The sequence below is a fragment of the Larimichthys crocea genome, chromosome III (genome assembly GCF_000972845.2).
Source record: "Larimichthys crocea isolate SSNF chromosome III, L_crocea_2.0, whole genome shotgun sequence".
Classification (NCBI taxonomy): domain Eukaryota; kingdom Metazoa; phylum Chordata; class Actinopteri; family Sciaenidae; genus Larimichthys; species Larimichthys crocea.
This window is the reverse complement of record NC_040013.1, coordinates 6,705,575-6,720,621: the sequence shown is the minus strand read 5'-3', so window position 1 is coordinate 6,720,621 and position 15,047 is coordinate 6,705,575. Positions and strand designations below refer to the sequence as shown.

Below are 15,047 nucleotides of genomic sequence, written 5' to 3'. Positions count from 1 at the left end.
TTTTTCATAGCCCCGCCTACATCATCTACAGCTGAACACTCAAGTTCATGCAATTTTTATTCTTCCAATTTAAAACAAACTGAGCACATAACATATACTGCTGTGAGTTGGACGGAAGTGAACTGCAGTTGACCCAAACAGTCGACGCCATGACAGATCGCCCGTCTCCTTGGAAAGTGCATTACTCACCCAACAAATCAGATTTCACACCTTCAGCAAGGTCAACGCCTTCTCCTCAGCACCTTTCATACAGTCTGTGGTTCCAACTCTGAGTCTGATCACAAATCAACATAAAGATTCGCTACTTTTACGTGCACAAAAGTCAAGAATGACAGGTTGGGGATGAGGAAATAACGAGGGAAGAAGCGAGGATGAGGAACACATGAGAAAGATGTATCGAATGGAAGAGAGAGGGGGAACAGTGAAGGAATGAGTGGAACCAATGAGCCAAAGACGAAGCTGCTGTAATAATAGTCTTCTGCTTTGAAGTTAGCTATATGTCATTCCCTTGTGAGCCTCTATACGTATATGCAAGCAACTCCAGATTTCTTCTTTCAGTATGGTGGAAACACACACTGAAGCAACTGCCAAAATTGATATTTTCTAGTGATATTCCCACCTTCTCTCTGACTTTACATATACCTGATTTGGTGTCATTCTGAATTTTTTGGCTGACTGCTAAGCGAGAATGAGAGAAATACACCAGAAAGTCTAAAGCAAAGTGTGAACAAAAATATTATAAATTTTATATATACAAAAAAGGTTTTAAAAACACCATGTAGGCAGAAGTGGAAACAAGGACCTTACGAAGGAAAGATCAGACAGGACGTAGTAACAACATTGGGTAAACCTTTGGTTGGAGCTGCTGATAATGACTGTTGACTGTCTTGAGAGGATTGGAAGAGCAGGTGATATAAAAAGCCACCAAAGGCAGTTTCTTTTGCAGACATTTATGGAAAGTCCTCCTTCGCCTCGTCACAGCCAATTTTCTGCCGTTTAATCCCGATTATGGCTTCAGAGTCTCTATTGACACTACCTGCCTTAAACTTGCTCTGTGTACATGTGTCTGTTTTCCGTTTCTGGCTATAAACACATCTGTCTTGTGTCTGTTCTCACATGAGCTGCGAGACATGGTGCCTGTGTTGACATGTCATTTAGCGAGTGTGCATGTTTGCTACATGATAGTGGACTCTTAAGCTGGAGTGGCAGTTTGACTCACTAAGTCATGTTCATGTGAAATTACATGAGTGACATTGTTTTCCCTATAAAACAGCTGCTTACCTGAGTGATGAGCATTGTGTCTATGTGTTGAAGTGAATAGCTCAGTGCTCAGTGGCTGTGTGCTGCCATGCTCAATGCTTTCTGTCATCTCAACAACTTCACCTTTCTCTCTGCTTTTTCTCCTCTGGACTATTTTTGGCGTCTTTTCACCTGCCAGAACCTTTTTCGCCTGAAGCTGTGAACCTCACCTTTTTTGTAACAACTTCAGAACAACACATTCTTGCAAATTTAAGGTTAAACTGACATTAAAATTCATTTTTGCTAAGAAATCAGGATTTTTTTTTACCCCTGCAATGTTAGCACCCTGAACATATGAAGGAGGTGATCAGTGCTTAAAGTAAGCAAGCTGAGCTAATCAACTTCAAGCAAGCCGGCTCTCAGATGTCAGTCAACAAATCCAAGGGGAAACATCAACCCAGACGCTTCAAGGTTAGAGACTGTTTTCACATATGTAAATCCAAACAATATTTGAGAAATGGAAGAATATTCACTATCAGGGTATCAAAGAGGGAGAACTTAAATTTATATTCAACTTTACAATAAAAAGGGGGAGCCCAACATCATAATAAGAACATAATATAAATCTGATAATGCTTCTATACGCAAAGCTGTAGTTTGTGATATTCATGTAAGCTGGTTTATACACTGGATTATATTAGTAGGTGTTCTTTTTATTTGTCCACCCCTGTAAGGTACACAGAGGCGTATAAACAAGGAAACCTTTCAACTCACACAAAAGCCAAAATCTTCTTATTTCCGAGTGTTTACAGCGGCTTCAAAGTCGAGAAGCTGCAAAAACAGGTCACTCATTGTTACGGGACTGGAAACTGCTTATTAAAATAGATCATGAAAGATGCTGTTTTCATTTTGTACCACAGTGCATCTAGTCTGTGTTAATCTAAAAGTAGTCATACAGTGTATAAACCTGTCTGCACCAGATAAAAAGCTACTGTAAGACTTGTCCTGAGTGTATCTCAAGTTTTAATGCCTGTGAGGCCTTAAATTTAGGCAATTTACATCAGCCTTTGTTGGTCTCCTCAGAGTATGTAGGAGTCAGTCTGCCTCACACCACTAAACAAGTGGTAAACAACTCTGCCTGTCATTTCTGTTTTCCTTCTGTCCTTTTTATTTTCCATCAGTGTCAACTTTTTTTCTACCCAACTGCTCTCATCTCTTTGTTTTCTTTTCCTATTACGCACCCTTTCAATTCAGTTTTTTCTGCCTTTCACTCTCATGTCACCATAGCCTCGCCTTCCCGCCCTCCTTTCATCCCTTCATCAGGGACCCGAACCTTCTGATTTATGCACTCTCACTATTGCTAATCAGATTTGCAGGTTCTTCATCTTTTATTCAATTTCCTGAAATAAGGCTTTTCCAGGACTTCAGCATGCAGAGGTACACACAAACATACAACTGTTTTGCACAAAGACACACACCCGATAATTACAAGACTTGTTCGTTTGGCTAAGTGCCATGCAAGTGGTTGTTTAGAGGTGTGAAATGAAGAGATAGACAGATAACCCAGCTTCCAGAGACACATTAGTGTCATTGTGTGTTAGTGTGTGTATATCACTATGTGTGTGTTGTCAGAGTGTGTCTAAACCCCTCATTCTCCCGCTGATAAGTCAGAGACGAGATGGATTCCCCGTCTCTCCGTTCCTCTTTGCAAATGCTGAGTGAATGATCCTGGATCAGTGAGTCTGCCTATGCCCGCCTTGGAACATGATGCAGGTCATAGGAGGCTAACTCCAGATCAGAAAGAAGCAGGGTTCATCCTGTTACAGGGTTAACACTGATCTTGCTGTGACTAGAGTGATGGGAGAGGAGGCGAGTAAGCGAGGCAAAGGAAACCAAGAAAAATAAAGATGGCTGGATGAATAAGTAAAAAGGACGCATTAGCTTTTCTGCAGCGCTCCTAATGAGTTTTCTTCACGATGTTGATGTATCGCCCAGTTTGAAATGATTCAGTGATCTGCAATAAGGAACTCTTAAGGAGAGGCGCAGTTGCTTGTGACATCCTCGAAAAGCCATTTGTAGTGTGGTGACCTTTAGCTACGGGATGAATTAGTCGGCTGTTTACCACTCTGCACAATTTACCTCATTCACACAATGTTTTCGCAGTTTCTCTCACATTTGTACAAACCATTGATTTATTTGTGTATAACAAAATATCTATGAGCTTAATTTAGATGTAAATTAAGCAGTATTCAGTGCTGGGATTAAAAAAATAGCTTGTTGATTAGACATTACAATACATTTTAAAAAGGGGGGGGCTCATGTTAGAGGGCTGAAAACAGACTGCAGGTATAAAAAGAAAATGGAGATCAAGATGAAAAAAAAAGAAGAGGGAAAACACATGTAACAAAGTCAGTGAACCGTTTACGGGAAGCTCAGGGATGTGAAAACAAGAGATACACATGAGAGAACCAGAAGACAACTTTGCTCATGAAGGGAGACAGAGGTCAAACCTGAGAAGAGGTGGAGGAGCATGACAGAAGAAGAGATGGGAAAAACGTATTTACTTGGCAGGTAGAGACAGAAATGAAAACAGCTACTGTAATGATAAGTGCTAGACATGACATGACAGTACAGGCACTGGGACATGGGCAAACAGACGGGTACACAAGTCTTCCCTGACACAGGTTAACAATCACACACAAGACCAGGTAAATGAAAAGAGTATGTGGCAACAAATACTCAAGCAGAGGATGGATTACCGGTGTCCTGACAGTCTAAACTGTACTGTGTCAAAACAAACCACATTTGTGGTACGTGAATTTGATTGTGAAATAACAGGAGCAGATTAATAAAAGCTCAGGAGTAAACTAAATAATTTATTATTTTTTGTACAAAAAGGAAAGAAAGAAAGAAGAAAATCATTTTATCTATTTAGTCGTGAGCAGAGTGGCAGTACAATAAGACAACGTTCAGTGTGCTTTAAATGAAAATGATCTGATCTGTGGTCAAAGCCACTGTGACCTCGTCCAGAAGATGGACCAAAATCCATGCGACCCTTAAATAATCACCCGTGATATTGGTAAAAAAAGAAATATCTCACTCTTTCAGTGAAATAAAGAGAGGTAATGCGAGGACAAGTATGCTGCAATCCTGAGATGGGAGCTAGCCTGTGATCTGGTAGGCTATAATGAAGCGAAACATGACAAAGACTCTTCAAAGAGCCTTTCTAGATGGGTATCATCACTAACCCCCTCACTCGCTCACTCACACACACAGGGGTGGGTGCAACATCCTCAGGTGACCTCAAACTCTCTCAGATGAGGTGCCGAGATGAACAGCAATGAGACTGCACTGCAAAGCCCCCAGCGTCGCAAAAATGACTTCTAAAGACACAAACTGAGGTTCTCAGTCTCCTTTACTTACAAGCCTCCATGCTCGCATCCAAATGTCTCCATCAAACTGGACAGAAATATACTACTGCCATAAGGAGAAATGTCTGGGTATAAAATGTTGCCATCTCCAAAAGTTTTTCATGTTGTCTCTTGTCATCTCTTTCTGCTGGATGAAAATGTTGTCTTTTTATCTTCCCTAACCCAACATCTCTGTGCAAATCCAGGAATCTGAAGGAACATGGCTAGAAACATAAAAAGACTGGGACTCAGCCTGGGACACGCTTTACCAGGTACTGGGGCACCCCCCATTAGTAATTCAGTCATTGGTTGGCTTCACATGACAAACCATCAGCGTGCGTGATGAGCAATTTGCACAGCACAGATGCTCCTGTATTTTCACTGACTTTATGCACTTGTACAATTTAGTGTGTGTTTACTGAGATAGGAGACAAAAAGGTCCTCCTGTGCTCAATTAAGAACTGATACCTTTTCCCCTGGGGCACACTAACCACTCAAGGCAGACCTAAAAGCCCATAAAAGTGGCTGAAAACAGACAGACTTTTTAGGTTTCCAGCTGTAAGATGTCACAAACATGCACTTGATGGCTACATACATGCTTTTGTGCAAAAAGTCTGAGGCTGCAGCTAGTAACACTCAGTTGCTAATAGGCTGCAATCTAGCTGGTTATACTAATGGCTGTAGCTTTTGTTAGAGCGGACAACACACTGTTAAATCCATGGCTTTTGTTGAGTTTTGCTTGTGCATTTTTGCAAAGGGGATACACCACCCTTCACGACACCTCACACATGACTTTAGCGGGTGAAGAAATGCTTTTCTTTGTCCCATTGCAGTTGCTAACTGATACACTCTCTCCATCTTAATTGCTGTTTTCCCTCCACTCCTCTATCCATCTCTGCTCACTGGCATTCATCGTTTCCTGTTGCTTTCCTGCGCATCGCCCCCACCTTCTTCTTTCTGCTGCTGGATGTGTAACATTTTAACACACATGGCTCATCCTTTGCGTAAAACAACTCAAAAATGTGCACACATGCCCGACAATACTTACAGACACACACATATAGGAGGAGGAGGAGGAGATAAACAGGACTTTCTGAAATGCCAAACATAATTCCACACAACTGAGGAAAGCAGTCAAGTGTCACATAAGTTACTCAAACTTTGGATGGTACATTCTGGTTTTCACTTTAATTTAAAAGGTTATGTTATACTTAAAGTGCTGAGGGAGTACTATCAAGTCCCTCAGCACAGTAAGTACATTATAACCTTTACATGATATATATAGAACCAAAGAATGATCTGTAAAATCACATTGTAGTCTTTTTACTGTAGCCGCATTCATCTGGAGACAGGAAACAAAGTCAGACTTCAGCGTCATATCTCTGTGAGCAGAAGTATTAACTTGGATTTGTTGCCAGTGCTTCGGCTTCCCAGTGGTGACATTCTAGCGCAGCAACACTCTCCAAGACTACAGCTCACAAACACACGGAGGAGGAAACATTCGTCGCCATTGGTCTACCTTTTCCACATTGACACATTTCGGCCTGAAATTATGTATGCAAATTTATAACACAAGATATCAGCTAAATGAAATCAATTAGCTAGGACTAAAAACAGTCTGGGAATAGAGGGATGACTCACTGATCTCAATCACATCTCAAACACTCGGTTGCTGGTGCAAAATAGAAGGTACTTCACTTCAAGTCTGATCAGGACATGCACCAGGGCTGCTCATTGTAGCTTCTGTGTGGTGCGCATTCTCGTCATATGGGTTTTATCTTTACCAGAAACAGTTGCACAGCGAGGAGAAAGGACTCTCACTCCATCAGGAGGGAAAATTAATCTATTAAATCTGTGCTGACAGCTTGTAAAGTGCACTCAAAGTTAAATGAAAAATTAGAGTTGAGAAGACCAATTTGACCTCATCTTGACAAATTCAAACCAGCCTGAGCTGTTGCACTTGGCTGCGGCAATTCCTTTTTTCACTTGGCACTGACTTTCATCATCTCAGTACAAGTAGGAAACCCTGTATAGAATACAGCAAAGCAAATGTTAACCAATTTAACCACTAACTTGATCTAAAATATACACACACACCACAATTATCTTCACATAATGTATAATGGCTACTAGTAGCTGTAATGGCAGACAACACAAGCGAATAAACTGTTAGCGGTCTGTGAATGTGAAGTCACACCTTGAAATTAATTTACATCAACCGCTGCTGACAGCTCTTCTCAGTTTCGTCTAGGTGATAGTCGTTACACAACAGAGGTAGGACATGATGAATGTGGGTTTTCTTGTGGCGCTTCTTTTCTCCCACTCTAACTGATTTTGAAAGAAAACCTTTGTCAAATCTTAATGTCATCTCATCTTTGGATTAGACTTAACCAAGACTTGTCTGCACTGGAATGTGCCTCTTCAATTAGCCCTAACAAAACTATACAGAATGAGGAGTGATTCATTTATTTTACCAGCATGTCTGTACAGAAAAACAGTAACAACTCGCCACTGCTTGCAAGAATTGCTCAGAATTTACTTCACCTTGAAATGAAATGCTTCATTTTGCACACTATTGAATCTATGTAGACATTAATACATAGTCTACAACAAAAACATTCAAGACCTTGGCTGCAGAATGGAGCTTCTAGTTGTCGCTTGATTAACAGCTCAACATACTTTTCACCTCAACATGCTGGGCGTATGTTGTCAGGTCCCTGAATGTGTTACTTCAGACTCATCCAGGTAGAAAATTGTTCTCTCTTTTTTTTAATTGCAGAGTGGAAATTAAAAAGATCAAAGGTGCAAATGACGTGCAAAGAAGAAGAAAGGTGAGTTCTAAAATGATAGCCATGAGAGATTTGCTTTGCCATCACTTATAAGTGTTTATTAGCGTTTCAAATATCAGAATGTTCCTTAACATTTCCCAAGTCTGACTAATTCAACAGTGTGTCAAATCACTGTTTCAAAACTGAACGCATTTGTACAGCATTAACGGTAATTGCCTATGTATAAATATAAGGTGTATATCAGTTGAATTTATTAAATAAGCCTTTTTAAAAACAAAAGAGCTGCCCATGGCATCATTTCCTTTAAAGACTGCTGAAAACTACTGTACTGTTTGCACCTGCTAATAACTTCAAACTAGAAGCCTCTGACTTTCTGCAGAAACACTGATAGAATATGTTTTCATTCTGAAAACCATGAAATGAATAGTGATATAGAGAACGTAATCAAGCAAACGAGTCACACAGAGATATAAGAAGTGTTCAAGAACACTTCACAGTAACCTGATGTACTCTGCAGCTGGGCAAGTACACGGAGACCTTCAATGAGCTATTCCTCTCTCACCCTTTCAGTTTTAACAGCGTCACACCATTAACCATGCTACACTGGCTTCAATAGTTTGATATGGGCTCTTAAAGCCATTCACAGCAGACCAATACAGAGAACGGCATCACATTTACATCTCTGCTGTTAACTCTATTCATGTCGTTCCAGCTAGACGAAGCACTTTGACATTACCACTTTGTTTTTCCAACAGCTCCAGAGATCATAACTTCCTTCAACCCAGAGGAAACAACAGGGACAAGTAAAAGCAGAAAAAAGCCACACACTTGGCTGAACGTCCTACCTTGACCCCTCGCACTCTGAACTCTGCCAGGGCTCGGCTCATCTTGGAAGACGCCGTGTGAAGGTCCTTTCCGCTGGCGATGACTTTTACCAGCAGGGAGTCATAGTGTGGTGAAATGACAGCCCCCTGGAAGGCTGAGGCGCTGTCCAGACGGATACCCATGCCTTCACCGCTTCGGAAGACCTGGCAGGAAACAGGACAGGAGGAGACCAGCTTAAAGACTTCATATAAACAGAAAGAATTTTATTATTGATTTAAATGATTCAAAATCTAAGAAGAAGATCAAGTAAGCTACAAAAACAAATATTCAAAATACTTTTGCCCTACTTTAACATCCTGAGAGAAAGTCTGCAAATTACAATGAATAATTAACAACATGAGCACCAAGTGAGTATAATTTAGAGGCAGAACAGTGTTCAAATATATCAAGAACGTATACAGTGTCCCAGCAGATTCTGCTGCAGTTAGCAAGAAAACTTTAGATTTAGTGTATTCATTAGGGCTATTATTGTCTCGCCTACACGGTCCAGCAAACTCACCAGATGTATTCTATTTCTGAAACATTTTTCAGACACGCTTTTGTAAGAAATGCTAATATTTTTGTCAATTATGTGCAACCACTCTCCCTTAGTAATCACTTTTATTCACAGAAACAATAATGTACAAGTGATCGCAAGCAACCGTCTGAGCTAAGTGGAGGGTGTAAGATTCAACTGTCTAGTGCGTGCACCAATAGTTTCAGAGGTCAGAAGAGAGAGGAGGAAGGGGGCGGAGCAGTCACACACCAAAGTGGTCCGAAACATCTCAGAGTTCTAGCTGTGAAACCAGCCCTGGACCTTTGTCACATGTTTCTCTTTCTTTAACACTTTAACACCCACTACTTTGAACCATCAGAAAAATTAAGTGAAAAAGATAAACATAGATTTTTTTAAAGTGCCTAAAATAAACTTGGAAGGCAAAAACTTCAAACTCCACTAAAGCGCAAGATGCAGAGTCAAATTCAGAATTTGTTCATCCCTACTTGTTCAAATATCTCAGCATCATCCACAGCATTTGTTCGTGGACGACGGAGGAATGCAAAGCATCACAACCATTAAGCACCTACAACGTTAGAGCCAATTAGGAGGAGAGAAAACAAGCGTCAGATGAAACAGAAAGGCTACACTGTTCCCAAACCACTTGGCAAGAACGCAGAGAGGGAGAGGAGGAGATGTGAAGAGGAGAGTGAGGACTGTCCAACACTACAACATATGGAGCCCCTCGAGGCCTGGAAGAGGAAGACGAGTAGAAACTATAATTACAACAATGCTGCGCCACACTGATGATAGAGAGGTAATATATTCAGACAATGTAGATGTGCAGTGCTGCCACTATTTATGACCAACAATATTTTTTCATTATCCTTTCACTCTTTTACAACTCATCATTTCATATAGAGTGATTTTGTCCCCATTCTTCAAGGCAATTTTGTTCATCTCCAGTGGCTCCAAATGATCAAAATGCTGCATAACTCCCTCCATAAAGCATGTGAGTAAAGATGTGCCATGATACTACTGTATGATGACAAATGACTCATGTTATAGCAGCCAAAGTGAGTGAACTACCTCTAATCAGGCTGCTGTAAAACATGTTATACTATAGTACGTGGTAAAGTGAACAACCACACACTGAGCATCATTGTGTCTTATCACCAAGCAGAAAGCTGAATTGCTATAGGAGGACATAAATGTAAAGTACGGGTGAATCATAGAGATATCCTTCAACATAAACATGGAGGCCGAGTTGAAAGTGACTGCCTACATAAAGCAAATAAATGTAAATGTACACCATCATGACGCAGATGAAATTGTCGCCGGGGTCGGTGCCCACGCATGCTGCATGAACCTCTGTACAAAATTCTGTTTCAAAGCCCAAAGCCCCGATTTCCAGGTTGTGATTTTCATAAGGCCTGGCACTCCCCTTTGATTTTAAAGGCTTGAGGCTGGTCATTAGTGCTTCAAGTGTCACTGAAGTCGATGTCAAAGTTCCACACTCGCACACTTTCTGATATTTATCTTAATAGCACTGCGAGCTGCTCTGCAACAAATACATTTGTCATATTTTTTTAAAGAAAGACTGCCCTTCTTGCCATCACAGTTATTCATTTTGCAAGCTTCAACAGCTGTGTGTACGCAAAAAGCACAGGATCATTCAAGTAAATATTGACTGATACATTTCAGGTGGGGATAATTGTTCAAAATATACTCTGAATATTCTTGATCACAACCCTGATCTCTACGGGAGGGCGCATTTTTCCACCTTTTACAGAATAATGAAATATTGTCTGCATGATTACCAGACATTGTTATGGACAATAAAACACTAAAAATAATGACTTACTCCAAACAGATTGACAAAACCTGGGTAGCAGAAATTTTACATTTTACTGAAGCACATAAAAGCAGGAACGTTTATGATTTATGCAACAGCTAGAACAAAAGTCAAACTAAAAGATGAATCAGACGAGAAAATTGGAAGTTCGGAGATAAAAATAAATTGAGAAAAACACAGATTTTTCTCTGTTGACCACAAAGGTGGTTTGTAAACTTGAATTCATGAAAGATCAGTGCTTTTGATATGCTATATCTAGCCAAACTCTGGCAACTGCTTCAAGTCTACTGTGGAAAGTGCACCAGCCACCCTCTGTGCAATTGCCCCGGAAAAACCGACGCTATTTTCCTCTCTATTCATTAAATCTTTCCTCACTGTGAACAAACCGTATTTTAAAGTTGTTCTGTCACCCTTTAACACTGCGGGCCAAGCACATTGTTAGTGTTGACTGCTATGTTAAAGTGACTGACTGGCTGTCCGACAGCTACCCAGGCTTTCTTCGCACATTGTTATTTAATATCAAACTGCTACACCCCCAGGCGGGAATATACGCTATATAGCAGTGCTCACATTGAAACTAATGCTGCTCTTAGCTTTGACTTATTCAGTCAATACATCCATGCAAGTCTGACTGAGTGTCAGGGTTATTTTCAACATCATTCCATGAATAATCATGCAGTCATTTGACTAACAACAACTTGAAGTAATAGAACAGCAAGGCCAAGGATCTAGCTCAAAGGCACTTCTGTTTCTTGCCACCATGCCCTTTGTTGTCGTCTTGCACCAGAATCTTATACAGTTTCACATCTGGGAGCTGTCCATGCCAACCAGGAATGTGTCAACTGACTGGGTGCCAATCTGTGTCCGCCAAAACTCATTAAAACTGACCTGATTGGTGGTCTTGACGCTATTTCTGTAAAGCCTCACAGGGTGTTTTTGTGCTTGCAATGGTGTCTGTATGTTGTGTTGACATGCTACAAACTAAAAACAAGCATTTAGAAGCTTATTTTATGGCCGTATCACAATTGTGTAAATCACAGTGTAACGTACGGACATTATAAATTAAAGTACAAGCTGCATGGCCACTTTTGTTATTAAAAAAAAGAAAGAAAGAAACACCACAGAGAGCTTGTGCTTCAACAAGTGTGGCTGCATTTCTTTGGCAAGGCCAGATGGTTAGTGGCAATGGTTATTGCTTTGCTGTTTCCTGGATGGTATTTTTAACCACCTGTGAGAGTAAAATGGGTTTTCTAATCTGACCATTCAAGCTGCTCTATGATCACTCTAAATGAACACAGACAAGAAGAATTTCAGAAGAATTTTGATGGTTAAATGCCTAAAATTTTGTAAAATTTCACAATAAAGTGCAATATAATCTAATTGTATGAGTCATAAAACATTTCTAAATACACCAACAGATAGGATGAGATAGCAGAATCTCAGTGAACAGGAATTCAGACAAAGAAATAACCAGACAGTCAAGTACATCCACATTAATTAAATGCTTTAAATTGCTAGGACAGCTATGAGGCACACAGACATAAATAGAAATCCACACACGAACATCCAGACAGAAAATGTTTTGAGCTCTTAAATATGGGCCAATATTGCTCGAATTCCTAACTGTAAACAATCTTGTCCTGCTCATGTCAGGAGACTAATCAAACATGCAGCAAGACAGATGTTTGCCGTTTCACTTTACTGCACAAACACACACACACATATATATGTATATACACGGGATATGCAGTTGGAGTGAGACTCAGTTATTGGAGCCACTCAGATGGAGGTTGTTTTGCAGGGAAAGAAACAAACAAAAGAATAACACTGAAAACGTAATTCCAGGGGGCTTTCGGAAGCTGTGGGTAAACAATGTGAGGTATGCTGGACGACTGTACGGTACAGTTACACTGAATCACACACATCATGTGAGAGACTTTCCAACAATTAATCCCAGTAAGTAAACTATTTCTGCTCACTTTTGGAAGCATTTCCACGTTTTCTTGTATGTACAGCGACCTAACAAAGGATGCTGCACTTTTATGCTGTGCCTTTGAGAATATACAATGTGTTAATTTCTGGCTTCATATAGATGAACGAGATGAACGCTGCCACAGCAACACCCAGCAGAGACTAGGAAGTTCCTTTATCTTACACCCCCAACGCGGACTCAAACCAAACAGTGCCACTAAAGCTCTTGCAGCCAGGTGGAGAGAAGACAGAGAGAAATACTGTATAGGCAGGATTGAATGAAAAGACAAGTACCAATGTTAATAATTGAAGTCAAGTGTCAGATTCTTTTTAGCCCAGGGCGCCGTCTGACTAGAAAACCCTGCTTTTTTCTCACGCTCTCCCCATGTCAACGTCACCCTCTGTATAGACACTAATAATTTAATCACAAAGGGATTCAAATGGTCCCCTTCACACTCATTTGCATGTTGCTGCACATCTCTTTTGTTTTCCTGTGGTACACAAGCTCACTGTGGTTTGTCTTCTTTTACTCTACATTTTGTTCATTTCTTGCAGCATGTTGCAGATCTGCGGTAAGCCAGTCTTTGTCTGTCACCATCTCTACAGCAGTCTACAGCCCCACCTTGAAGTATATCACTCGGAAATTCTCCGGGCCTCCCTCTGCAGCATAGGTGAGTGTTGTATTTCTCTGACATGTGCCACGGGCATATTACAAATCTTCCCTGCCCTCTCATGTGTAAAAAAAAATAAAAAATAGTCTTCAGGAATTCAGATAAACAAGCCAATTTCCCCACTGATGCCCATGCATTTCCAAGAATGTAAAAAAAAAAATGGCACAAAACATAGGCAGAGTGTGTGTGAGAAAGTGAAAAAACAAAACATGAAAAGTGGAGTTACACCCATTTATTTGACTGCACTGTTATTTGTCTAATAAAACAGTATTTGAACATTTATTTTGGAGGTTATTCTGATATCCACACATGTTGGACACTTGCTATCAGCGGCTTGACTAAATAGATTTTACCCAACAATGCTGTACCTGTGAATTGTAGTAAAAAAAAAAAAAAAAAATGTGTGGCTGTGTCACAGTGGATTTGTCACAGTGCCTCGCAATTTATCATGGAGATAAATATCACACTCACCTTTGTGAATTATGTATGACCAAGAGCGTTGTCTCTATTTAGCAAAAGAATTAAATTTCACTGTATTTATCCAAAGGGCTCAACTCCTCAAGCTGCTTCCACATCATTAATTACCTCCTTACATTTCTACTTCGTATAAGTTTACAGGACAATGTACAATTACAAAAACATACTGCATTTTCACATTTATTTCAGCTAATTAAAGCTTCAATTGCCTTTTTTGCATGTTACTGCTGACTTTAAATAGGTTAAAGTATGACTCTTCACTGATCCTTTTTGGCCTCAAGCTATAAAAACACTGACATATTACGTTTTAAAGTCGTTATTGCTAATGTATTAACAAGCACTTAGCCATTTACACATCCAGCCAACAGAGACATTTGCATTCATTTTAAGTCGTGTTTCTGGCCATCTGACAAACACACATAAAACATTTACTCTGTTTATCTGTCAGCTGTTAAGCTCTTTAAATAGGGTTACAAAAGGAATTCTTGAAGTTGGAAACTTTCCAGGAAATTATGGGAATAAACAGGAATGAAAGAGGAATTTACAAAATTGAAGGTTGGTCCTTAACAGAGAACTTAAATATACTTGGGGAAAATATATTTTCTTGACTAAAACAACCAGATTTCACAAGTACACTTGAATATCTGCTATTCCTCAATCACATGCACAGAACCTTGGACCACACTTTAGAGCCTTTGATGATATTTTGGGTAAACATATTTGATGTATGGTATTAATGTTTAATCTATAGCTAGCATTATTCTATTGACTATTTATGAGGCTATCTTATCATTATGCTCGCTTATCCTCTAGTTAATTCCCATAGATTTCCTCCAGTTTCCCATGGGATTGTTTTCAAAATTCACCGACTTACCTTCCCATGGAAAGTTTCTGGTAATTTACCATCAATTTTCCTTTACAACCATACTCTTTAATATTAGTTGTTCACTATCAAGTTACTAAACTAAAAAGCTCCGTACAATAGTAGGGAAGTGCAGAGTTGGTCATTACACAGTCATTTGATCTATTGTTATCATATGAATTGATTAGTGCAGCTTTAGGTGATTATTCTCTGTGAGCTCCTTTTGGTCACATTTTTCACTTTCTAACTTCCATTCACTAAGACTCCCCTGAAACTGTTCATTTCCCATCTGAGGAGACCCGCCCCCCCACTTTGAAAACCTCTGGTTTCATCTATAATTAATATTACATTTTTACTATAACTTTGTTTGGGTGGGAGTCTATCTCCTTGGTTGACCTACATTATTTTGGTTC

At 39.9% G+C, this 15,047-nt stretch overlaps 1 protein-coding gene across 4 annotated transcripts in view; it reads right to left on the bottom strand.

Moving 5' to 3' along the window:
* Positions 1–15,047, bottom strand: part of pcxb (pyruvate carboxylase b) — a 263,642-nt gene that overhangs the window by 131,146 nt on the left and 117,449 nt on the right. For all 4 annotated transcript variants that reach the window (XM_010753969.3, XM_010753977.3, XM_019255626.2 and 1 more), the window contains one exon: positions 8,284–8,466. In XM_010753969.3, coding sequence (XP_010752271.2) covers positions 8,284–8,466 — 183 coding nt within the window. The remainder of the gene's footprint in view (positions 1–8,283; positions 8,467–15,047) is intronic.